This window comes from Heptranchias perlo, chromosome 29, assembly GCF_035084215.1.
Source record: "Heptranchias perlo isolate sHepPer1 chromosome 29, sHepPer1.hap1, whole genome shotgun sequence".
NCBI classification, from domain to species: domain Eukaryota; kingdom Metazoa; phylum Chordata; class Chondrichthyes; order Hexanchiformes; family Hexanchidae; genus Heptranchias; species Heptranchias perlo.
In genome coordinates this window covers 10,298,680-10,324,765 of record NC_090353.1, presented here as the reverse complement: position 1 = coordinate 10,324,765, position 26,086 = coordinate 10,298,680, and the positions used below count along the sequence as shown (strand labels likewise).

The following is a 26,086-nucleotide window of genomic DNA, read 5'->3' as shown; positions in this document are numbered from 1 at the left end:
ACACATTGAAGCATTCGCCAAACTATGTAACATTTCATTGCAGCGCACAAGGATTACATTGTGTCAGCTTGGCTCAGTTGGTAGCACTCTCACCCGAGTCAGAAGGTTTTAGGTTCAAGCCTCACTTGAGCGCATATTCAAGGCCGACATTTGAGTGCAGCACTGAGGGAATGCTGCGTCTTTCAGACACAACATTGAATCACCTGCCTCCTCAGGGAGCTGTAAAAGATCCCATGGCACTAGTCGAAGGAAAGCAATCCTCCCAATGTCCTCGCCAAAAATTCCTTCCTCAACATACCCTATCAAAAAAACAGATTATCCAGCCTTTGCTTTGCGTTGTTATTTATGAGACTTTGCTGTGTGCAATTTTGAATGTCGTGCTTGCCGACAAAACAAGTGACTGCACTTCAAAAGCAATCCATTGGCTGTGAAACATTTTAGGATGCTCTGAGGACATCATAAAGTGCAGTACGAGTGCAAGTTCTTTCTTCTCTGTCTTATAATTTGTTAACTTAATTTCAATAACTGGATTATTGGTGTTGAGGTAATACTGTGCTCCCAGCGGATAGAATACTCAAGGGAGCACAAGTCGAAGAATCAGGGCTATTGTGATGCTGTCTCTAGCCTGTGAACGAGGCACAGCAATGGAATTATCCCAATTATAAATGTAAGTGTACCTGCCTGCCCGTTTCCAAGTGTTATTTTTTTTCCCCTCACAGTTGACATGGTCCGAGGTAAAAAAAAATTGTATCTCCGCATTTGGTATTTTGTTGAATAAATGTGAAGTGCATTCTTCTGAGGGGATATGAATAATGTGACTGAGGGCAGTTGTCGTCCTGTCAGTCTGCGCATCTCTCCATTTTAAACTGCAACTGCCTAGTCCTGCTACTCACCCACCCCCCCCACCCCCCTGCGTTACTGCTAGTGACTCCGTTCTCCCCCACCTGGTTATAGCTACTGTCTCCCACCCTCACCATATTGCTGCTAGTAGATCTCCTGGGTTACTGCTGCAGTACAATGCCGCTGCCCCCACCCCGGTTACTGCTGCTGACTCCATGCTTCCTGGCTTAGTGCAGATGATTCCCCTTTCCCTGGGTTCCTGCCACCCTCTGATTTCGCACTGTCTGGGCTCCTGCTGCTCTCTAGCTTCCCTTCCCTCCAGGTTACTGACCTTGCTCCCACCGAGCTACTGCTGTTTTTAGACTCAATTCCCAAATTACTGTCGCTCTCTGACTCACCTCCTCCTGGACTACTGCCGCTCTCTGACTCCCTCCCCTCCCCAGTACTGCCGCTCTCTTATTCCCTTCCACTCATGTTACTGCTGCTCTCCGACTCTCCTCTCTTGGACTATTGGCTCTCTGTGACTCCCCGTCGCCCCCATTGCTGCTTCTCTCTGACTCCCCTCTCCTGGATTACGGCCACTCTCTAACTCAGCTGCACCCAGGTCACTGTCACCTCTGACTTCCCTCCCCCTGGATTACTGTCTCTCGGACTCCGCACCCCTGGATTACTGCCAGTCTCTGTCTTTCTTCCTCCAGATTTCTGCCTCTCTCCACCTCCCCTCGCTCCGGATTCTGTTTTGTCCGATTCCTCTCCCTTTGGATTACTGCTTTTCTATGACCCTCCTCGACTTGGGTCACTGCTGCTCTCTGCCTCCTTCCTTCCAAATTAATAGCACTCTTTGACTCCCCTCTCCACTCCTATCTTTTGGTAAACTTCTCCATCAAAACCCTGAAACCTTGAACTCTCTAAAGCAAGACTCCTGGCTAAGTTTGGCAGTGCATGGATTTAGTGCTAGTGAAATCCAAGTTAGTGAAGATAAAGGTTCGGTGCTTCATTTCTAAGTGTTAACGTAAATCAAGAAACCTTTGTTTAACATATCATTGGGTTGCCAAGTTATTGTATGGGAATACAGATTCTTATGGTTTGACCAAAAATTTAAAAGTCTGGAAAGCCCTATGCAAAAAGTATGTAAAATTTGCACATTGTGGGTGGGACCTGGATTATGCCAAAGTCCTGTCCCTTTTGTACTACACAATACATTCCAGCAGAAGTGCGGTGAAGGAAATGACAGGATGAAGTCATCCATTCAAAATCCCATCATTTCTGCCAGTACTACCTTCAACTTAACTCCACGCCTGTATAGAGCAGGACAAACAGGAAAAATTGTAGTTGACCTGACATGAGCATCACCATGGGTTTTCCAATAGGGATTCCTATCTGCACATTATTAAAAACAAGAGCAGGAAGATGAGGATGAGCATTATTGGGAGGCTTGCCTCATAAGACATTAAAGAGGAGAATGCGATATACTTGTCAATATCCTGCAGTAAGAATATACAGACCCTGGCGTTCCTTCCAGCATGTCACTCAAGACATCTGTTTAAGAAAGTTATGCTTTATCGAAGAAGCTTTGGATCACCTTTGCCTCTTGCTTTATAGAAAAGGTAACAATTGCATTGAACTCTTTTTGCTACAGGTTCATTTCAGGGTGCAACAGGGAAATTTACCAATAGAAGGCAATATACTATCCATTGCTGAAAAAGTCAGGTCACTACTGTCCTGTTTAACAAGGCAGCACAGATCATCAGGAAACCCTGATTGGTATAATGTTAGGTGAGACACTGATGAGAGTTCCACCAACAATAGGATGGAAAGTCCTTACTGAAATCCAAGTATCCAAGTATACTGATATCCGCTGCTGTACCCCTGTTAAGCTCCTTTGGCCCCCCCTCAAATAAAACCAGTAGGTTAGATTGGCAAGACCACCCCTTCATGAATCCATATTGTCTATCTTTTATGATTTTACTTCTATCCATGATTTTATATTTAAAAAGGATTTCCATAACTTTACCCACAATGGATGTCAAACTCACCGGTCTGTAGTTTCCTGGGTCACTTTTCCTACCTTTAAAAAAAAACAGGAGTATCATCTGCCTTTCTCCAGTCCCAAGACACTTCTCCAGTATTCAGTGATTTCTGGAAGATTTGTGTCAGAGTTCTTGCAATTTCCTTCCTTATTTCCTTAAGAATCCTGGATATATCTTGTCCGGCCCTGAGATTTATTTACCTTAAGTTTGCTCAGCTGTTTGGCAACCATGATGGTAGTAATGTGAATATTGTCACAACTTGCCTCTGGAACACCCTCTAGTTCCCTTTCCAGATCAAATAAGTTACTTGTCTCCTCTTTGGTAAAAACTGAGGCAAAAAACGTATTTAGCACTTTTACAGCCTGAGCAGCAACAGTTGTCAAGCCCACACTCCGATCCAACTTTCAGTAGTCCCACTCCATCCATTTTGATGTCCTTGTTTATTAGATTTTTTTAAAAAAAACAGAGAAGCAGGTGCTCAGCTTTTGGCCCCATTAAAAGTGTACATAAAGCAAATAAGGTCTGACAAGCAATGAGAGAACATTAAATCAGCACACCAGCAGAGTAAATAAAGCTCCACAGTAACCTTTATCTGGCATTACCTGCAACAAAAGATACAGTGGGATTTGCTTATAACATCAACATTCCAATGTCCCAGATCACTTACCGTATAACTTGCATGGAATGACACCCCTGCTCAAATGAGAGATTAAGGGTTGGCGACCCCTAAGATTGAGCAATGCATTGGGTTAGGTACTGGCCTTTCTGCTCTCGGATTTGGGTTCAAATCCAAACCAGTCTCTTGCTTGTTGGTTGCAAGGGCCAGTTCCTAGTACACACAGACCCACGATACAAGATAACAGGCATGTGAAAAGGAAAAACTTCTGGTTTTTAAAGTTATATTGAGAGAAAAAGAAAAACGAGGGATGGAGTGGGACCACTGAAAGTTGGATCGGAGCGTGGGCATGACAACTGTTGCTACACAGGCTGTATAAGTGCTAAATAGGTTTTTAGCCTCAGCTTTTACCAAGGAGGAGACAGGTAACTTATTTGATCTGGAAAGGTAACTTATTTGATCTGCGCACTGTGGCTGCAGTGTGTACCATCGTCGCTGGGTCAAAATCCTGGAACTCCCTTCCTAACAGCACTGTGGGAGAACCGTCACCACACGGACTGCAGCGGTTCAAGAAGGCGGCTCACCACCACCTTCTCAAGGGCAATTAGGGATGGGCAATAAATGCTGGCCTCGCCAGCGACGCCCACATCCTGTGAACGAATAAAAAAAAGATGGTGTTTCAGAGGTAACCCCCTTAGTGATTGCTACTCTGAGGTTTGGGCTAGTGTGTTGCTGGAGCAGAGCAGAGGGCAGTAACTGCTCTGTACTTGGCCTACGAGTCCTTGATCCAAACATTCAAAGTGGAAAGTTTTCCATTCCCTGATGCTAACATCCCTCCCTTGATCAGCACAAAATTCACACAAAAATTCAATTTCTGCCTGAAGTACAGTACAAGTGGAGCAGTAATTGTTCATTATTTTAGCCCATAAGAAACGCTAAAATAAGCCCTGTGATGATGATTTTTTTCCTTTGCTTATTGACTGAATCTTAGATTCAAATATTTTTCCTCCCAGTTGCCACTGAGCTGTCTACAAACACGGTCATTTACCTGTTCCAAAGCCATTGCTACTGACAGAATCTTCAATAAGTTAAATATTAATTCTGTATAATTAAACACACTTCTCCTCTCTAAACTGTTCAAATTTACAAGTCTGCTTCTACCTCCAGCTATAATTTTTAAATTGTTCGATTTGCCTATTTGAACTTGAAGGGACTGGTGGTTTGGAAAGGCCTGTTCTTAGCACTGTTTCTTCATCGGTGGATTTGGGAGTTAACAGGGGGACCCAAGAGCCTAAAAAACACAAGTGGAGCAGTCAGCAGGCGCTCTAGGATGATGAATCCCTAGGATCTATGGGCCAGATAGAAGGGGGTTTCAAGCTGCATAGTTTGGAGATAGAGTTAGAGAATGAGGAAAATCATCTTTTCTCTGACCAATGCAGGGAGTTTGAGGCTGGTTTTACAAGCGCTGTCGGCAGCAGGTGCTGAGTATTCCTGCAGACAAGACTCTTATCCCCGCCCTCTTTTCTGGCAGGTGCTGAAGATGTGCCCTGGTGTCATGAGAGCCCATCGGCAATATTTTAATGAGGTGACTTCTCCCTGAGTCTGGATACTGTGGTGGTGTCAGGAATGGAGATCACTGGCAGCCACTCTCTGCATTTCGCCAGCGGATGGGGTGCACACATTTTTTAGAGAAAGTAATTTCTATATGTTTGTAAGTATAAATAGTGTGACTACTACAGTCGGCTACAGTTCCAGAAGCCCCACACATAGCACCAATAAATCCTAACCCTATTTTTGTGGTTAAACAGGGATCACTGTGTTGGGAAAGCTGGGGATAATGTGCCAGGGAGCAGAGTCTGAATTACCAATGGCTCAAATTATGGGATGCTGGGTGACATCATATAAGAACACAATGAATGGGAGGACCCTAGGCAAGACAGAGGGTCAGAGGGATCTTGCTGTGCAAGTTCACAGATCCCTGAAGGCGGCGGAACAGGTAGATAAGGTGGTAAAGAAGGCATATGGGATACTTGCCTTTATTAGCCGAGGCATAGAATATAAGAGCAAGGAGGTTATGATGGAGCTGTATAAAACACTGGTTAGGCCACAGCTGGAGTACTGTGTGCAGTTCTGGTCGCCACACTACAGGAAGGATGTGATCGCTTTGGAGAGGGTGCAGAGGAGATTCACCAGGATGTTACCAGGGCTGGAGCGCTTCAGCTATGAAGAGAGACTGGGAAGATTGGGTTTGTTTTCCTTGGAGCAGAGGAGGCTGAGGGGGGACATGATTGAGGTGTACAAAATTATGAGGGGCACAGATAGGATGGATACTAAGGAGCTTTTTCCCTTCGTTGAGGGTTCTATAACAAGGGGACATAGATTCAAGGTAAAAGGCGAGAGGTTTAGAGGGGATTTGAGAAAGAACTTTTTCACCCAGAGGGTGGTTGGAGTCTGGAACTCACTGCCTGAAAGGGTTGTGGAGGCAGGAACCCTCACAACATTCAAGAAGCATTTGGATGAGCACTTGAAATGCCATAGCATACAAGGCTACGGACCAAATGCTGGAATATGGGATTAGAGTAGACAGGGCTGATGGCCGGCGCGGACACGATGGGCCGAAGGGCCTCTATCCGTGCTGTATAACTCTATGACTCTAAGAACAACCAAGGACATGAAAACACTATTCAACCAGTTGAAGCTCATCCATCTGGTACCCTAACTCTTACATCAAAACTCATCCCTCCTGCAACCTAAATCTTCTTTCTACTACCATAATTTCCCATTGGAGCTTATATCTCTAGCACCCAAATTCTCCCATCGAAGCTAATCCTTCTAGTACCCCAACTCTTCCAATGACACAGATCCCTCTAGTATTCTAACTCTCCCATTGAAGATCATCCTTCTAGTACTGTCATTTTCTCATCAAAGCTCATCATTTAAGAACCTTAACTCTCCAATCAAAGCTCAACCCTTGAGTGCCCTAAACTGTACAACCATGCAACTGTAATTTTAACACCTTTAATGGTTTTGCCTTTCCTGCCTTGCCCGGCAGATTATTCCAGACATTTATCACCTTTTGAGTAAAGAAGTTCTTCATGATAACTGTTTAAAATGACCTTTTCACTAATTTAACTTTATACCATCTAGTGCTACCAGCCTGATGTACTTTGAAGAAGTATTTCGGGTTTCCCTTATGTATGTTATTTAATATTTATATACATTGATATGGTGCAACTCCTCCCCCGATGGTTCAGAAGATATCTCAAGAACTCCAGGGAAGACTGAGGTAAGAACTGACTTCTCCTACTTACGACGAGGCCCAAAGCCTGAAGGAAATGAATAGTGCCTGAGTTATGCAGGAGCAGGGGTGTCAAACGAGTAACTCTGGGGTCACATGTGACCCCAAGCTCTGGCAAGCTGGCCCTTGTCACTCAACCGACTCAGTTCCATGATTTATATTTCTTATTCATTGGTTTGTCCTGAATTGAGTTTTGGGAGCCCAAAGGTTTGACATGTGTTGTTTTTAAGCATTGCAACCTCATTGTTGGATAAATCCTAAACCGGAACAACCAGAAGATAGATTTCAACAGTCGGGCAGCCAACCAGCGATATTGCCGATAGCTGGCACGGTCTATTTGTAGAGCTGGGCCTCATTAGCATCAGGTCAGCAGGCTGCAGTTGAAAATTGAGCGCCCCGGGGAAGCCCGGCCAGCCTTCGGGCCAGAAGGTAGGCAGGTCCAGGGCAGGGAGTTCTATCTCGGGGAGGGGGAAATCTGGAGCAGCACGGCCCCACACTGGTTTATTGGAGCCTAGAGGTTGACTCCTGCTTCTTCTAGTCCGACAAAGATAAAAAAGAAAGACTTGCATTTACGTAGCTCTTTTCACGACCTCAGGACATCGCAAAGCGCTTTACTGCCAATGAAGTACACTTGAAATGTAGTCACTGTTTTACTGTAGGAAACACAGCAGCAAGGTACCTCAAACAGCAACATGACAATGACCAGTTAATCTGTTTTTGTAATGATGTTGCTTGAGGGATAATACAGACGTAGCTGTGGGCTGCTATTAGGTTGGACGCCAACAGCGCATGCTCCACCCAGTACTATTCTAAAATGGCGATTGGGGTCCTGTGTACATCATAGGACCCTCATTTATATTATAAATGGACCTACCACTGATTCAGGCGGGCGTTCCAGCCGCCCAGCAGTATATCTGGGGTGGATTGCAGTGGTCACAGTGACAGTGGGAAAGGGGCAGTAAGTCATTCCCTGCCATTTTAGGGGTGTTACTGCCCCATTTCTGCTGGGCAGGGGGGGGGTCTTAAAACCTATCTCCAAACCTGTTTGTATCAGCAACTTGAGATATGCGCAAACTAATAGGATGATGGATTTAAACGTTTATGTGCAGGCTGTGCACACTAATGAAACGTGTGAAGGGAAAGGTTAGGCACCCCTGGTATAGAGCGCAGTGGAAACCCACAGGAGTTGCTTCAGGGTCCCCAGCTTTTCACACTGTTGACAAAGGATATAATGGAGAGTGTAGGGGTGATTCCATGAACCTGAGCTCCCATTTGGGAGCCACCCTCACAGGGAGTGCTGGTCGGAGAATCGGGGTTACAGTGTTGTAGCCCTATATCCAATCTGTGCTCCCTGAGTCAGGCTCCCCGCTGGGAGTGCAGGTTCGCAGAATCAGCCCTTACAATTTGTAATATTATCTGATATCACCAAGCTATGTGACCAGATGATGAATATTAGGCAGATTCAAGCACTCAGAGGGATCCAAACCAATTAATTGCATGGGAACAAGGGATGGATTTTAATAGGAATAAATACAAGGTAATACCGCAACAGGAAACACAGAAAATGTACACAAGGATAGAAAAGGAGTAGTACTTGGCTATGATCATTAACCATTCAGTGAAAGCATCCATTCAATGTGAAACTGTTATCAACAAGGCTAACAAAGTATTGTGAGGCATCTCAAGGACTTTTGATTATACTTCAAAGCAAGCTATTCTAATCTTGCACATATCATTGTTGAAGCCACTTTTGGACTATCATGTCCCGTATTGGGCACCCATCTTCAAGGCATCAACACACTGGGGAGGGTCCACAGAAGAGTAGTAATTCTGGGATTTAGGGCTGTAAATTTTGAGGGAGGACTGACAGACCTGAATTAGCCTTCACTGGAGAAAAGATGGAAAGGTTTTAAAATTTTGACTGGCAAATGTAGTGTAGATGCAAGTGGACTATTTAATATGGACTGGGTTTACAGAACTGTACAACAGGAGTATAAACTGAACAAGCCTCAAACCCCAAGAGATTAGGGGGTTGAGAATGTAATTCCGGTGCAGTGACGGTGAGGCTGGTGGTCTTTGGGAGCTCCATACACCTGCAGCTCTTTGATATCATGGGTGTTCCTGGTGTACAACATAAAACTCATTGGGAATGCATGGTGGGGGGGGGGGAAGGAATGGCTTATCTGGTGCTGGCAGCTCTTTAAGGACTGCTGATTGCCCTTAAAGCCCATTCTGCTACTGAAGGGCAGAAAGGGCCACAAAAATGACACTGCTTCAGGAGGTCCTGCACATTAAGGTAGTCCTTTTTGGAGCTTGGGGACATCCTCTAGTCACACCATAGATGGCTGAAAGACTGAATGCCGTCTCAGTGAACATGAGAGCAGGTGAGGAAGAAATTTGCTAGTCTTAGCAAGATTGCCACTGTAAACGTGCTTACATGTGCTTTAATTTTATAAGATTGCCTTATAACGTGGTCTTAAAAGCTCTTCATTGTAAGCTTTGTAGAGCATCACATTGGAAGAACGCCCAGCCCATTGGCAACTGCTCGTGTACTTCTCCAAAGCACGGCCATGGCCACGTGTTAGCAGGGCACTGTGTATTTCTGCCGTGTCAATGTGTTTGCTGTAAGGCTATTTCAATGTGGCAAGCAAATACCAAGCATCCTGCCAACATGAGGTTTTGCATGCTTCATGTTCACAGGCTCACATAATGTGGTTGCTGGGCTGAGCACTCAGATTAGTGGATACGTGGAACAAACTCTTAACAAAGCAATTTATTCCTTGTTGATTCGTGCCTTCAAAAAAAAGTCAGGAAATGTTCCAGCACAGAGAGCCAGCCCATCAAGTCTGCACTGGTGTTTATCTCCACTTGAGCTGCCTACTCTAATTCCACTCTCATGCACACTCCCCGTTTTCTTGATTGCTGCTCTTTTTCAAGCAACTGTCTTACACCCTTTTAAAATAATTTATGGGTTCTGTTTCTACGACAGTTTGTGCAGAGAATTCCACATTCAAACCACTTATTCATTTCTAACCTCTCCTATAGCGTCTTTTGTGCTTATCTGAACTTTGTGCCCTCTTGTTACCATCTCACCAACTCATAGAAACAAGCTATCACTATAGTTAGGACCATTGTAAACAATTTTACAACACCAAGTTATAGTCCAGAAATTTTATTTTAAATTCACAAGCTTTCGGAGGCTTCCTCCTTCCTCAGGTGAACGATGTCGAGATCGTTCACCTGAGGAAGGAGGAAGCCTCCGAAAGCTTGTGAATTTAAAATAAAATTGCTGGACTATAACTTGGTGTTGTAAAATTGTTTACAATTGTCAACCCCAGTCCATCACCGGCATCTCCACATTATAGTTAGGACCAGAAATGAAGATGCTGGGGGTTGGGATAGACTGAGATGGTCAAATTCTGGCGATTAGTTCTGATCGAGAATCCCACCCAAAATCTTAACCCATCTTTTCTCTTCCAGATTCTGATTGACCTGCTGTGCATTTCCAACATTTTCTGCTTTTATTTCGGATTTACAACATTTCCTTTGTTCTTTACTTTAGGGCAAATGGGGTTTGTTGGACCCAATAGTCCCTTCTCATTCCGGGTTTTCTTATGTTTTTAAGGTCTTTGGGATCTCTACTGCTGAGGGAAAATCAGATCAGTGAAGCAGAGATAAGGAGCTCATCCTGCTAAAGTTTATGAAAAATAGCCTTTCAGATTCTGCGCTGAGCCCGGCAACCAGTTCGCCAGAAAGAAGAAAGAGTGTCTGGCCATTCATTAATTTGCTGTTTGAGGGACCTTACTGTGCGCAAATTGGCCTCCGCATTTGCCTACATAACAATAGTGACTGCACTTCAAAAGTAACTCGTTGGCAGTGAAGGGCTTTGGGAAGTCCTGAGGTCGTGATCAAGCACTATATAAATGCAAGTTCCTTCTTTTCATTATTTGATGGTGGTAAGTGGTGAGGCAGTGCACAGCTGTGACCTCAGATGGCTGATACAGTTGACCACGTGACTCTTCCATTTCAGTTTAAAAAGGGCCATGCCAGATCATCGACCTCATAAATGTCACCTTGTTTAGGTCAAAATGTGTAAAATTTAAACAGACTGTGTACACAGTGGGAAATTACTTACTTCAAGGTTACTACAGTTAATGTAGAGTTAGAACACATCTGTGCTGAAAACAATCTCTAAAGTAAACAGATATGGATTAGGCTTAGGATTGCCAACCTTCCAGGATTGTCCTAAAGTCTCCAGGAATTAAAAATTAATCTCCAGGATACTATAGCGAGCAACCTGGGGGGGAAATAATTGGTGCATTAAAAAAATGGTGTGTTCTTTTCATTTTCTTTATTACTTATACAAATATTGGAGATGGGAAAAAAAGACTGTTTGATTGACAGTCAAGAATCATCCAATCGAGTAACGAAGAGTCTGTTCACTTTCCAATTGGCTTGGGAAGGCGGTGCATCGTAAAGATGGATGTGTCGGACGACCAATGGTGGGAGCGAGGGAGCGGGGCGGTTGGAGGTGGGAGGTCATGTGATGAAACCGCCAGGAATACCCAGAGCTGGCAACCCTAGTCAGGCTGGTGCTGCAGTTGTCAAAAATATCCATTTTGTGCCTTGTGCAAGATGGAGTCTGCTGGGCGATTGGCGCAGATGTGTCAGAGAGGGCGTGAGTTAGGAGTAAATGGGTAAGGAAGATGATGCTGTGAAAAGCATGCACAATAACGGCTGAGTTGTTTATAAACAAAAATATGTCTTACGTTTTTTAATATAATACAACCTTAAAATTGCTGTGGGCCATACTCGTATGGACCATTAACACATTGGTCTGATTTTGCTTTGTTTGTTATTTATACGAAGATCCTAACCTGTTTAAATGAAAGATAAGTTAACATGGTTGTTAAAATAGGAGCCAAAGCAATGTCATACAATTGCATTGAGCGAATATTGCACACAGTGGGTGTAGATTTTGAATTTGTGCAAAGATGAAAAACAGTTAATAGTGAATCGGCAGCACGTTTTACATTTCTCCCCATTTTACTTCCATTCTGGAAACAAAAGTTGAGCAAGATGTAAAACTGGCTGTTGATTTACTATCACCTGTTTTACATTATTGCAAAAAGTTAAGATCTCCCCCAGTAAGTTCTAAGCTAACAAATGAAAACAATTCTATACAAATTCAAAGTCCTGCAGTTCTCCTGGCACTGGGCTTGAACTAGATTCAGCAAACCAGATACACAAATTCAGACGTAGAATATAATAGGGAAACCAACATGTTCAATGCAACTTCAATTCTATTGCCTGTGCAAATGAGATCACACCTCACCTACCTAAAGAATATCTATAGAACACAGTTGGAGTCTTCGACCTCCGTTCAAATACAAGCAATTTTGGCTGGGAATTTCCTCGAGGCATCTCCTGGTCTGCTGCGGTAACCTTGGCGTAGGTTCGACGGAATCCCCACTTACGTGCTTAAGTAGGCTTTCCGCTGAACTTCCGTCAAATTTACGATGGTGGAGAGGGTCCAATTATTCCCCTGCCCTCTCACCTCGCGCTCCAACCTGCACTTTGCCTTAGGGCTGGAGTTTCACAAAAGTTACCATTACGGTTAAACCATTTGAATCATTAAACAACAGACATTAATCTCAGCACGGACAGGCTGTGGGAGTCGGGACCTTCTGATCTCAATGGTTGTGATTAGTTTTAGACAAGAGAAAGATTACAGAAAAAGAAAGTTAAACAGAAGTTATGAATTTATATAACGCTTGATAGCACATCATCTGGGAGCCTTAGTATCATTAAGCCATGGGATGTGCATTTAGGCCTGTAATTTCCCCTGTTGTGTAGCTCCCAATATTAGTTTCCTTGGGGTCAATATGGGGAAGAGTTGAGTGCAGGTCAGGAGAGAGACATAATCACACAAGGAGTTGCCTTGGGCTACTCAGCTCACTATAATGCTCAAAGAATGGTCCCAATTTTAACTCCCTGGCTGAAACCGAGGCGGGGAGCAGTTAAAATGAGGGGAGCGACTTACCCCCTTCGATCCCGCTGCCTTCCCGACGGGTCCGAATATTAACCTGCTCTTTTGAGCAGGCATGCGGGATACCCGCCCCTCGCTGCCAGGGTCTTGTTTAAATATGCAGATTGGGGCCCGATGATACCAGCTGCTATTTTAGTCCGAGGCCTGAGTGGGGGAGCAGTGACTGCTTTTCTGTCAGCTCAAACCTGCCTCGAGGGGGATCAGGGGCCGGAACAGGCCCAGGCAGGGAAGTTTTCTCTTTATATTTTGGGTTTCCATGAGGGCCGTGAGGCGCAAGAGTGCTCCCCCGTGCCTCACAAGGAAACACTGGGTCTCCCTTCCCCCAATCGACTTGACCCCCCCTTTACACCCCCCTCTTACCACTTACATGAATGCCGGGGAACGATCCCTACGGGTCCCTGGCTGCGGCCTCCTGCCTGTGATCTTCCGCCCGCCGACTTGGTAAGCACACCTGGCCGGGTTCGGGCGGGCCTCCGATAAAAGTTATGGTGACGAGGCCCGACCGTTAAGATCGGACGGGGCCTCCACATCCCCGGGTTCGCCGCCCGCTTCAGGGCTCGCACGTACTGTGGGGCCAATGAGTTCGGTGAGGAACCAGAGGGCTGACAGTATCCACAGGACAGTAACCCAACATGAGTCAGCCCATTAAGGGGAGAAAAAAACACTTTTAAAAAACTTTATTTTTTGCTTCATGCTTCGTTCTAAAATGCAATCTGTAAACAACCTTTGTTTTGTGTCCACCATGAACTTCACTCTCTTCACTCAGCGCCTGATTTTCATCGAGGATTACTTTGGAACATTGCACACACATAGCTGCAACTCGAGAGGGAGATTACTCCCTCGTGATGGGCAGAAAGATGTTGCTAAACAATGAATTTGTAAATTTTATTTCACAAGTGACAACTTGCGTTGATATAGTGTCTTTAATGTCAAGAAACGCCCCATGGTGTGTCACACGTAGGTGTAAGGAAAACGGATGCCACGGCAGGAAGGATGAAATTGGGAGAGGTGACCGCAAGTTTGGTCAGAGGTCGGTTTTGAGGTTTTTAAAGGGGGGAGAGGTTTAGGGAGGAAGTTCTTGAGAGTAGGTCCGAGGCAGCTGAAAGCTTTGCCACCAATGGGTTTTGGTGGAGGGAGAGGCACAGGAGGGTGGAGTCTGAGTAAGAGAGTATGCTCGCAGGTTATACCACTGACAGTCTGCCTCACTCTGAAGCTAATATAACCCCACTGCTTTTCTTCAGTCTTCATTTTTCCTAAAAAATCCCTTTCATTCTGAGTTTGCCAGGAGTGCAAGCCGTTTTGCAGAAGACATCTACTTATTTGGCAAACGTCCAATGTTTTAGTCACCTAAACAAATGTAATTTGAATCTCTGGACCTGGAATTTTAATTTTAATTTCGTGTTAGTTTTACGAAAACCATTTAGGCAAAGATTTACGGGCCTATCTTAGCCTTGCCCGGCTGACAGGAATGCGGCAAATGGGGAAGGGGTTAAAATGGCAGTCGCACGCTTCCCGCATACTCCCGCCGCCATTTGAAGTGCGTAGTTTTTGCTTTCGGGCAAGGTGCCCGCCATAGGCAGGCGAGGGCCTCATTAATATGTAAAAGTTGGGATTCTACGACGCAATTGCGATCCCAACGCCATTTTAACTTGCAATCTCGGACCCGCTAGTTGAATCTGTCGGCAAGCAGAATTGGGGCCAGCAGAGGCCCATGAAAGTCAGTCATTTTGATTTATTTTAATGGTTTCCTTGTAGGTCGGGAGGAGTAGCTGTGCTCCTCCAGGCCTCACAAGGGAAACCCTGATCAGTTTTCCTCCTTTCCCCCCCCCAACCACTTACCTTCGTGCCAAGGACTGTTTCCTCGGGTCCCCAGCGGCGGCCTCCTGCCGCCCGAACTAACAAGCCCACCTGCCTGCCTTCCAGCCAGGGCTTCCCCCCACCCATTCTCCCAAATCTCCTGGGCTGTCCGCTGTGAGGGGCCGGACAGTTTGCTGCTCACCTAGGCCTCTGCCCACGCGATTCCCGGCGGCAGTTAAAATCTCCCGGGCTTAGGGTCGCCAACCCTTCAGGACTGTCCTGGAATTTCCAGGAATGAAAGATTAATCCCCTGGACACTGCTGCGAGCAACCCAGGAGAAAAATCATAAAGGCGTTAGGAACATAGGAACATAGGAACAGGAGTAGGCCATTCAGCCCCTCGTGCCTGCTCCGTCATTTGTTAAGATCATGGCTGATCTGTGATCTAACTCCATATACCTGCCTTTGGCCCATATCCCTTAATACCTTTGGTTGCCAAAAAGCTATCTAGCTCAGATTTAAATTGAGCAATTGAGCTAGCATCAATTGCCATTTGCGGAAGAGAGTTCCAAACTTCTACCACCCTTTGTGTGTAATAATGTTTTCTAATCTCGCTCCTGAAAGGTCTGGCTCTAATTTTTAGACTGCGCCCCCTACTCCTAGAATCCCCAACCAGCGGAAATAGTTTCTCTCTATCCACCCTAAGATAGGGTGGATAGAGAGAAACTATCTGTTCCCCTTAATATCATATAAACTTTTTATTTCATTTTCTTTGAATACTTTTGTTTATTTATTATAAAAATATTGGAGATGAGGCAGTTGGAAGCAGGAGGTCATGTGACGAAACCTCCAGGAAAACGTCCAACCAGAGTTGGTAACCATAACCAGGCCTCCCACAGTGAGAGGCTGGATAGTTTGCCGCCCACCTAGGCCCCGATCAGCACGTCCCCTGCCAGGAGTTAATATCCAGGCTTCAGTTTTTATTTGACATATTTTTGTTCCATTCCCTTCAGAAACTTTGTTTCCAAATTTATGTTTGAAGAATTGTCCAAATTGTTGTTCACTCCTCACACAATGCAAGGACACCAGAAATGTTAAAATCTAATAAAAACCGAGGCTTGAATAAAAGCTCAGATTAAATGTTTCATTTTACCACATTTGTTCCAGAGGCTGTGGTTGACCGACCAGCACTGGTTTAGCCTCAGGAATATTTTGAATTTTAGCTTTTGCCTCGTGCCTTTCAGCCGCTGTAACTTCAGCAAAATCCCGTTTCGTCGATCTTACTGCGGCCGGTCGGAAGGAACCCCGAGAAAATTATTAACATTCATCTCACATTTTAGTTTTGTTCTACTTTTAGCCTTCAGGAGAAATTCAGGTCTAATTTAAATTCATTGACAAAAATACATAGAGTTTCCGCTTCTTTCCATTAGTTTTGCGTCCAGGTTCCAGCCGAACCAGCGCAAAAGAGCGGGGATTTTGAAACGTAAGTGAGTTATGCCCAAAAACACTTGCTTTAGGGTTTTCCACCATCTTTTACACTGGTTTAAGATTCAATCCGCCCAGATCAGTCCCCGCCCACAAAACTGGCCACGCCCCCAGGTCAACATTGCGAGTTTCCGCGGGATTGCGTTGGTTCGGGAAAGCTCTTCAAATTGCACTCAATTTCTGAGGCGGATAGGCACTAGTAGGCAGGTTTTAAAAGTTTTTACGTATCAAAAATATTTAATTTACTAAGAAACTAACTAGCGTACACCAATGAAACTAGTAAATGGTTCATTATAGTTTGTGTAAGTCATTTTCAGTGATTTTAAATCAGGTTACTCACAGGTGGAGGACTGAACACATTAAAAATGCTTATTTTTTGTGATTAAACCCCTTTTCAGCTATATTAATAAAACTGCAACAGTTTACCACTCTTAAATGCATCAATGAATATTTTTTAATGCAAAGAATAAAAAATAAACCATTACATCCTATTACGCTACCAGATTGCGTTGGTTCATGGTAGATATTACGTTTGTGATTGTGCAAATGCTTTTTAGCGGAAACTTGAAGTGTAACCTAACCAGCGCAATTTCGGGCGAATTTCGGGCGCAATTTCCCGATTGTGTTCAAAATGGAAACTCTACCCCTTGTTTAAAGCTGGGAATCCACAGCAAGTTGGTACATGAGATGTAACAATTGGAGGTAAGTATTGGTATTTAGCTGTATTGAGGAGTAGGGTGGAGGGAGATAGCTGCACTGGGGCAGTCTTGGGCTTTAGTGGTTCCGAGGGATGGTTATGGAATTTTTCAGGACTGGGATGGAGTTTGGCAATATGGAGGGGGGAGAAGGAGGGAGAGGGGGGAGAGGGGGGCTTGTCCTGTGGTCCGGCATCACTGTGATGGAAGACCCTTAGGTTTGGCAGAATGGAGGGTGGAATATAGGATTTGATTGCTGGGTGTCTGTCAGCAGTGAAGAGGGTGAAGGGCATAGGTATGGGCCTGACAGCATGGGCTGGAGGGGAGGGGGATCCTGAATCTGGCAGCATTGGTTTGTAAGTTTCTGAAAGTTCTCTCCAAACACTGAATTCAATATTTTGTGATTCGGTCCTGCATATATGACACCATGTCTCTCTTTCTGTGTCTGTTTCTGTCTCTTTTTCTTTGTGTCACTTGTGTGCTCTTTGTCTGTTTATATGGCTCTACCTCTGTCTCTTTCTGTGTCTCACTGTCTCACTCTCTATCTTTCTCTCACAGCTGTCATTAATTAGAATGTTTACATTTTCTAACTATCAACAAAATGCAGGTGAAGACAATCAGAGCCTTTACGTTTGCTTGAGAAGCATTCAAAATTCAATTCATTTGTTTATTTTAAAAGCAACTCAAATTAGAATGAGGAAAGACACTCTTTCTGCCTCTCTCTCTCACCTCAATACTCTTATAATTCAAATACAAACAAATGCTGCAAGCATTTAATCAAATCTGTCATCCTACTCTGTCTCTCACACACACACCTCAGTTTAAAAAAAAACAATATAAATTTTATCTGAACAAAACTTTTGAAATTTGAGCTTTACTGGCAGTAGAATCTTGAGGTTTGAGAGTATTGGCTGGATTTCAATGTGTGTGAGAATTTGGGAGGAAGGTTTATAGCTGTGAGAGAATTGTGGGGAATTATGCGGAAGCTAGATAAGCACATGGGGGAGAAAGGAATCGAAGGATATGGTGATAGGGTTAGATGAAGAGGGGTGGGAGGAGGCCTGTATGGAGCATAAATGCTGGCATAGATCAGTTGGGCAGAATGGCCCATTCCTGTACTATAGCCTCTATGTAATTCTATGTAATTGGGGAAGGTATTTCTGGGTTATGTAATGATTGGGTGTGAGGTTGCAGGATATGCAGTAAAGGAAAGAACGACATCCCAAAGCACTTTACAGTCATTTAAGTACTTTTGAAGTGTAGTTACTGTTGTAATGTAGGAAAGGCATCAGCACAAACAGCAATGTGATAATGATCAGATAATATGATTTTAGTGATGTTGGTTGAGGGATAAATATTGGCCAGAACACCGGGGGGAACTCTCCTGCTCTTCTTCGAATAATGCCATGGGTCTTTTACATCCACCTGAGAGGGCAGACGAGGCCTCATTTTAACCTCCGACAGTGCAGCACTCCCTCAGTACTACACTAGAGTGTCAGCCTTGATTGTATGCTCAAGTCTCTGGACTTGGGCCTGAACCCACAACCTTCTGACTCGTAGACTAGAGTGCTAAAACTGAGGAATGGGAAGGGTGCCCCAGGGTGTGGGATTATTGTCAGAAAATGTTATAATTCCAAGAAAGCATTGCTATGTAAACAGCCAACATTCCTTCCTCAAGCAACATCCTGATAAAACAGATTAGCTGGCTGTTCACTTGATGGCTGCATTTGTCCATGTAAAAAAGTACCTTCGAGACATTTCAACCGCAAGCCACAATGCTGATTTTCGTGACCTACTTATTGATAAGATTCAGTGCACAAAACAAACAGAAACACAAAATTACTGACTTCATGTAAACAGGTCCAATGGTTCATGTTGGTGATGGGGGAGGTGGGAAAAAAGAACTGGGGTGATCTCTGAAATATTTAACAGATGTTGTGTTACTGAGCACAGCAACATGGCTTTGAAATGGTGAATATCGGGGAAGTGGCTTAGTTACTAACTACACGACGTACCTACCTCTGAGAGTGTTAATGACTAACTATAACAACAGGATACTTGCAGTTTCACTGTTTAGGAAAATTAGTTTTTAAACAATGCTGCAGGTTGATGGGGAGCAATTTAAGATTGAGAATCCCAAATTCATCTTTTTATGTTCAAGTCAACAAATGTTATTCTAGTAGAAGCCTCTGCCCGTAGTTATCTTTGAAGAAATGTAAACAGCTTGAATTGGTTAGCTTTGAGGCAAAACCAACCTCATGAACACATATCTAGCAAAACTTTTTTAATTTGCTTTTTTTAACCCAAAATGATCTTACATCACTGCGATGAACACAGCTTCCTGCCCTACCCCCACTTAAACAATAAAAGATTTGTCAAACATTTTTCCACAAAGACAGCGTCCCTTTAAGATCCCTGGACTGCTCCAAGACAGACTGACTGCCCCCCTTTTTTTAAAATCCCTTTTTGCTCTCCTGAAGTCACTGAGGAATGATGCCAGCTGATCACCTGTACTTCAACCAAATTTAACAAGCCTGCAAGTGCAAGTCTACAGACTGTGTTGGCAGACTATTTGACTGTGGAAGGCACATAAACATACTGAGGGCAACCAGTTTGCACCAGCTGATGCTGTCAGTAAAAGCCATTGGCTATAAATGACAGCACAGACATAGAACACTAACTTACAGACACCCAATTATAAATTGATCCTTAGAAGGAAACCGGTTGTAGGCTGCCAATTATGTGTATTGTGCAGTTGTCCATCGGATCAGGCACATTCCAATGCATTACATTTATAAATGAGCGTAAGGAATAATTTGCCAGCAAAACCTGAGATTTGTTTGGAAAAACTGAATCGAAAAGAGCTCCACGTAAAGTCTGCGAATTTGATCCTGTCAAAAATTCCAGCCCTCTTCCCTCCCTAGCTTTGGGAGAAAGTTGTTGAACTTAGAGCAAAATCTTGCAACATTGTTAAACTTTATTGTAATAATTTAACTGTATTAACATTTAAAACGCATTAACCGAACCCCTGCTTATTTAATACAAAAAAAGTATTTATGCAGTGTGAAAAGTTCCAGTACAGATGACTCGACACTGTACCAACAGAATGTAATCTGCACAGTGACTGCCGTTAGTCTCACTGCTGGTGGTTTAAATGGTTACCTGTATTTGTCGAACTTTGCGAATTTAGTCCATTCTGCGGGGTTACTTTTGTAAGATTCCATCAGAGCGTGCACCTCATCCACACTGATTTTATCATTCGCGAAAATCTCATGAAGTTGTTTGATCAGATCCGATAACGTCTCAGGTACCTGGAGTTGAGTCTGATTCATCCTATTGCTTATTTTACTTACGCTTTCAGTGAATTTAAAAGGAACAAACGAACGGCAGGTCAGATTCAAGGAAAGAATAAGTGGTGACAGAACAGCAGCAAAATTTATAAGAGGTCTGGAATAAAATTGTGGGCGGACTTTGGAACAGAGGGAGGGACTTCAGGGAATTAAAGTAACATGAACTTATCAATACATTACCACAGCGTACATATGGACCCTGCATTCTGAGCTTGTGACTCAATATAGTCTTGTGTGCCGAAGGTTCACAGTTTAATATTTTGTATCAAAGTTATCTCAAATTGTGCTAAAATGCTTTGGAGTTTTTTGTTGTTGAACTTTCAATTGGAACTAGTCCTACGGTGAAATTTTAGGGATGGTTTACATTCCTGTAGGTTCTGGAGAGGTATGATGATGCACAACACAGTTATGCCACATTGTTGAAGTCATTTTACATGTTTTTTTTTACTATTGATGGATCGCAGCTTTGCTGTATCTCAGTGTCTGGTTCATTCAGAAGAACAGCGTCACGCTCCCACATTCTGCAAGAAGATGTTATTGACTCTCCCCCAACTAAAAACAAACCAGCCAACTATCCGGAATTTGGATGTCCAGTCCCTGTGTATCTGGACAAGAATCAGCGCGAACCGAACCCCTAAATTCGACTCCCACTTCCCACCGAGTCTTGCTCCACAAAAACCGACCCCCCACTCCTATCTGAACAGTACATCAGGACAGGGTGGGCACTGTAACCCAAATAAGAGTTCTGTACACGAATACACATAGCATAAAACAAGTGAGTTAGAAACACAAATTCAGCTTAAAGGGGTATGATGTAGTAGCCATTACAGAAACCTGGCTACAAGCTGGGCATTACTTGGAGTTAATAACCCCGCAGAACGGAGCAAATTCGCAAAGTTCGACAAATACAGGTAACCATTTCAACCACCAGCAGTGAGATTAATGGCAGTCACTGTGCAGATTACAATCCATTGGTACAGTGTCTAAACACGAGCCGTATCTGTACTGGAACTTTTCACACAGCATAAATACTTTATTGTATTAAATATTACAAAAGAAGAAAAATAATTTTCGAGGCCTGTGGGACATTTTCTAAGCAGAGGTTTGGTTAATGCGTTTTAAATGTTAATGCGGTCAAATTGTTACCACAAAGTTTAATAATGTTACAAGATTTTGATCTAAGTTCAATTTTTTTCCATATAGGGGGAAAGTGTCTGGAATTTTTGTCAGGATCAAACACGCGGATTAACGTAGAAATATTTTCTATTCAGTTTTTGCAAAAGAATCTCAGGTTTTCCCGGAAAATTATTCCTTACACTCATTTATAAATTTAATGCCTGATCCGATGGACAACTGCACAACGCATATAATCGGCAGCCCACAACCGGTTTCCTTGTAGGGATCGATTTAGAATTGAGAGTCTGTAAATTGGTGTTCTATGTCTGTCCTGTCATTTACCCACAGTATCAGCTGTTGCAAACTGGCTGCCTTCAGTATGTGTATGTGGCTTTCACAGTCGAATAGCCTGCTAACACACTGTAGGCTTGCCTCTGTAGGCTTGTTAAACTTGGTTCTTTACAAAGGACAGGGATATTGGGGAAAGAGGGGAGTAGCAATATTGATAAAAGACACAATTACAGCAGTAGAAAGAAAGGATTTTAGTGAAGCTGATCAGGCAGTGGAAACACGTTGGGTAGAATTAAGGAACAGCAAAGGATGCAAGACTGTCTACAGACCTCCTGAATCTAGTGATGTAGTGGCAGAATGTATCAATACGGAGATCAGAGAAGCACGTAGCAGAAATAATGCAATTATAATGGGTGATTTTAATTTTCACAAAGACTGGGAGAAGCAAAACAGCTCAAGTCGTAAAGGCAGCTACTTTCTAGAATATTCAAGATAGCTTTGTGGAACAGTATGTTTTAGAACCAACGAGAGAACAGGCCATATGAGATTTAGTGATGAGTAACGAGGCAGAATTAGTTAATAATCTGATGGTAAGGGAACATCTCGTGAACAGTGACCATAATATGATCAAATTTGATATTAAGTTTGAAAGGGAGAGTAACAAACCAAGGTTTTAAACTTCAGTATGGCAAATTTCAAAGGGATGAGACATCAATTGACCACAGTAAACTGGGCTGAACTGTTAATGAGTAAACCTAATGGGTAAACCACACAGTGGGAAGTATTCAGAGAAGTAATTGGCACAATAAAAGACCAGTACATACCCCAAAAAGGCAAAAGCTCCACTTGTGCAGTTAAGCAACAATTGTCAACAAATGAGATAAGAGACAGTATCAAGCTAAAAAATGCAAGAAAAGTCGGACTGGGAGAGCTATAAAAAACAACATAGGGATACAAAGAAAGTATTAAGTGGTGCAAAAAGGATTATGAAAAGCTTGCATAGCATATCACAGCTAACGGTAAAAGTTTTTATGACTATAATAAGAGAAAGAGAGTGATATAGGGGAATGTGGGCCCATTAAATATAGACATAGGTGATACTGTAATCGACAATAAAGAAATGGCAGACTTATTAAATGAGTACTTTGTATGTGTCTTCACAGAAGAAGAGGGTAAAATACCAGCATTACAAGTGAAAATAAAAATAAATTAAAAGCAGGAACTCATTGGATTTAATATAAGTAAAGATATGGCAATGGAACAAATGGTGGGACTGAATATAGACAAATCTCCAGGACCTGGTGGGGGGAGAGTCAGAATATTTGGCATCAGGGTGGGTCGGGGCGGGGTGGGGGGTGTCATCAGTTAACATTCAGAGCATGTGGAGTCATGGGAAAAATAGCAGAATGGATAGCAGCTAGGTACAAAACAGAAAACAGAGAGTTGGGGTTAAGGGTAGTTACTCAGACTGGCAAAAGGGAGGAAGTGGTGTCCCACAAGGATCGGTGCTGGGACCACTGATAGTCACCATTTACATAAATGATTTGGACTTAGGAATTGGAAGTACAATGTCAAAATTTGCAAATAACACCAAATTGAGGGGATTCAATTAATACTGAGGAAGACTGCGATAAAATACAAAAATACATTAATAAACTTGCAGAATGGACATGTGATTGGCAAATGAATTTCAATATAGATAAGTGTGAGGTGGTGCATTTTGGTAGGAAGAATAAGGAGGCCACATACTGCTTGGATAATAAGAGTCTAAACGGGGTGGAGGAACAGAGGATTCTGGGGGTACAGATAGACAAATCACTAAAAGTAGTGACACAGGTTAATAAGGTCATTAAAAAAGCACTGGGGTACATTTCTAGAGGGACAGAATTGAAAGCAGAGAAGTTATTTTAAACTTGGTTAGACCACACTTGGAGTGCTGTGAACAGTTCTGGTCTCCATATTATAAACAGGATGTAGAGGCACTGGTGAAGGTGCAAAAAAGATTTACAAGGATGATACCAGAACCGAGAAGTTATATCTATGAGGAAAGATTGAACAGACTGGGGCTCTTTTCTTTAGAAAAGAGAAGGCTGAGGGGTGACCTGATAGAGGTCTTTAAGATTATGAAAGGGATTGATAGGGTCGACATAGAAAAGATGTTTCCACTTGTGAGGGAGACCAAAATTAGGGACCAGTAATATAAGAGTCACTAATAAATCCAATAGGGAATTCAGGAGAAACTTCTTTACTCAAAGAGTGGTTAGATTGTGGAACTTGCTACCACATGGAGTAGTTGAGGCGACTAGCATAGATGCATTTAAGAGGCAGCTAGATAAACACATGAGGAAGAAAGGAATAGAAGGATATGCCGATAGGGTTAGATGAAGTAAGCTAGGAGGCGGCTCGTGTGGAGAATAGACACCGGCATAGACCCTTTGGGCTGAATGTTCTGTTTCTGTGCTGTACATTCTATGTAATTCTATGATGTTGTCCACATAGTCCAATAGAACCTTGAAGGTGTTGACTCCTGATGGAGTCCTGTTACACTTGCTCCTCTGGTATCTTGAGTTGTAAGCTGACAGTCAGTGCTTTGGGACATAGTCAGTCTGTCAGCATTAACTGATAAAAATCTGTGTGACTGGTTCCTCTCCGCAGTGCTGCTTTGGGTTGCCAACTCTGGTTGGGTGTATTCCTGGAGGTTTCATCACATGACCTCCTGCCTCGAACCGTCCTGCCCCCACACTCCCGCCATTGGTCCATCCTCTGGGCGCAATGCCTTCCCAGCCAATTGGAAAGTGAACAGACTCTTTGTTACCCAATTTGATTAATCTTGACTGACAGTCAAACAGGCGTTTTCTCCCATCTCCAATATTTTTACAACTAACAAATGAAAATGTTCAAAGGAAATGAAAGAAACACAGTTGTTTTGATATCCCAATGATTTTTCTCCCGGGTTGCTCGCAGCAGTCATCCTGGAGATTAATCTTCAATTCCTGGAGACTCCAGGACAATCCTGGAGAGTTGGCAACTGTAGGCTGCTGCTGAATCCCCTGCTATCTCCACCCCAACACCAACTCATTGGCTCCCCCACTCCTACCTGAATGCTCAGTGAGGTCAGAATTTGCAAATCCTCTGCTTTGGTATGTATGTGAAAAATACGAGTTATATCCTGGATGTGGGTGAGATCAGTACCCTGATTATTAAGAAGAGGGGGCCTGTAGTGACCCTGTGACACAGAAAATGATGATCAGTATCATCTTAACAGCCTCGGCCCAAGTTCATAGACTGACTGAGGACAGTAATTCAGCTGTGACAGAAATTGGAGGAAAATGCAGCCGTTTCAGTGTTCAAAGTGTTACACAATCGAGCGCTGTAGATCACCATCACAAGCCAGGAGAAACAGAAACCATCTCTTGTTTGTGTGAGCACAGTTCGCCCGTCTCACTCACTGTTCCAGTTTCTCTACCGTTACACTCACTGGAAGGCTGACATGTATAAAGAATGAGAACCATAACACACTGAAGAATGCAAGACAATAAGGGAAGGGCCAAGATAAACATGGAAGAGTCTAATAATGGACAGGTTGACATCCCAAACCCCAAGAGCCTGTCTCTTCTGTTTACAGATGCTGACTGACCTGCTCTGGGCTCTGGCATTTTCTGCTTTGATTTTCAAAGGTGAAAGTGAGAGATTTAGCAATGCCAACATTCGTCATTGGAGTGAAATTCTACCATTGGCCTGTGGAGAAGGACACATTGAGGGACCAGAAATATCAGGAGACAGTTTGAGAGGCTTTGCTCCTAGGGACAGCAGGGTACCCCACAGAACTGACTCCACGGTCTGTCCGCCAAACCTGAACTGGGTAAAAAGAGTTCAGTGTCTGATACTTGGACCTGGCTAACCTGGGTCAAATTCACCATCACTCTGCACCAGCTCCTGGTCTTGTGGGAACTGATCAGGAGAAAATTGCACTGTGGGATTGTTCAGTCTCAGATGGAGTGACAAGAAAAACTGGAACAGTTATTGGGGTGGGGGCGGTAAGTGAATTATTGTAGCAAACATATTTTCTGCTGCCAAAAACATTTGGTCCCTCCTCCCTTGAGGGTGCTGAATCCTGATAGAGTCCAGTTCGACATCCTCCTCTGGTACTTTGAAGGTGTTGATTCTTGACTCCATTTTCAAAAAGCCTCTGATAAGTTATCACATAGTAGACCCATGACTAAGGTCAGAGCATGTGGAGTCAGGGGACAAGTAGCAGAATGGATAGCAGGCTGGCTACAAAACAGAAAACAGAGAGTAGGGGTTAAGGGTAGCTACTCGGACTGGCAAAAGGTGAGAAGTGGTGTTCCATAAGGGTCGGTGCTGGGACCACTGTTGTTCACTGTTTATATAAATGATTTGGACTTGAGAATCGGAAGTTCAAGTTCAAAATTTGCCGATGACACCAAATTGGTGACAAAATATGAGAAGACATTTACAAACTTGCAGAACGGGCGTGTAATTGGCAAATGAATTTCAAT

At 43.5% G+C, this 26,086-nt stretch overlaps 1 protein-coding gene across 2 annotated transcripts in view; it reads right to left on the bottom strand.

The window, feature by feature from the left end:
• The window catches only part of LOC137299390 (cysteine dioxygenase type 1-like), a 49,566-nt gene extending 29,321 nt beyond the window's left edge, over positions 1 to 20,245 (bottom strand). The window contains exon 1 of one of the 2 annotated variants that reach the window (XM_067968095.1): positions 19,972 to 20,245. In XM_067968095.1, coding sequence (XP_067824196.1) covers positions 19,972 to 20,141 — 170 coding nt within the window. In that variant the 5' untranslated portion in view covers positions 20,142 to 20,245. Of the gene's footprint in view, positions 1 to 7,351; positions 7,480 to 19,971 lie in introns of those variants that run through there. The other variant, XM_067968093.1, reaches the window with a different exon arrangement.
• Positions 20,246 to 26,086: the final 5,841 nt, after the last annotated feature.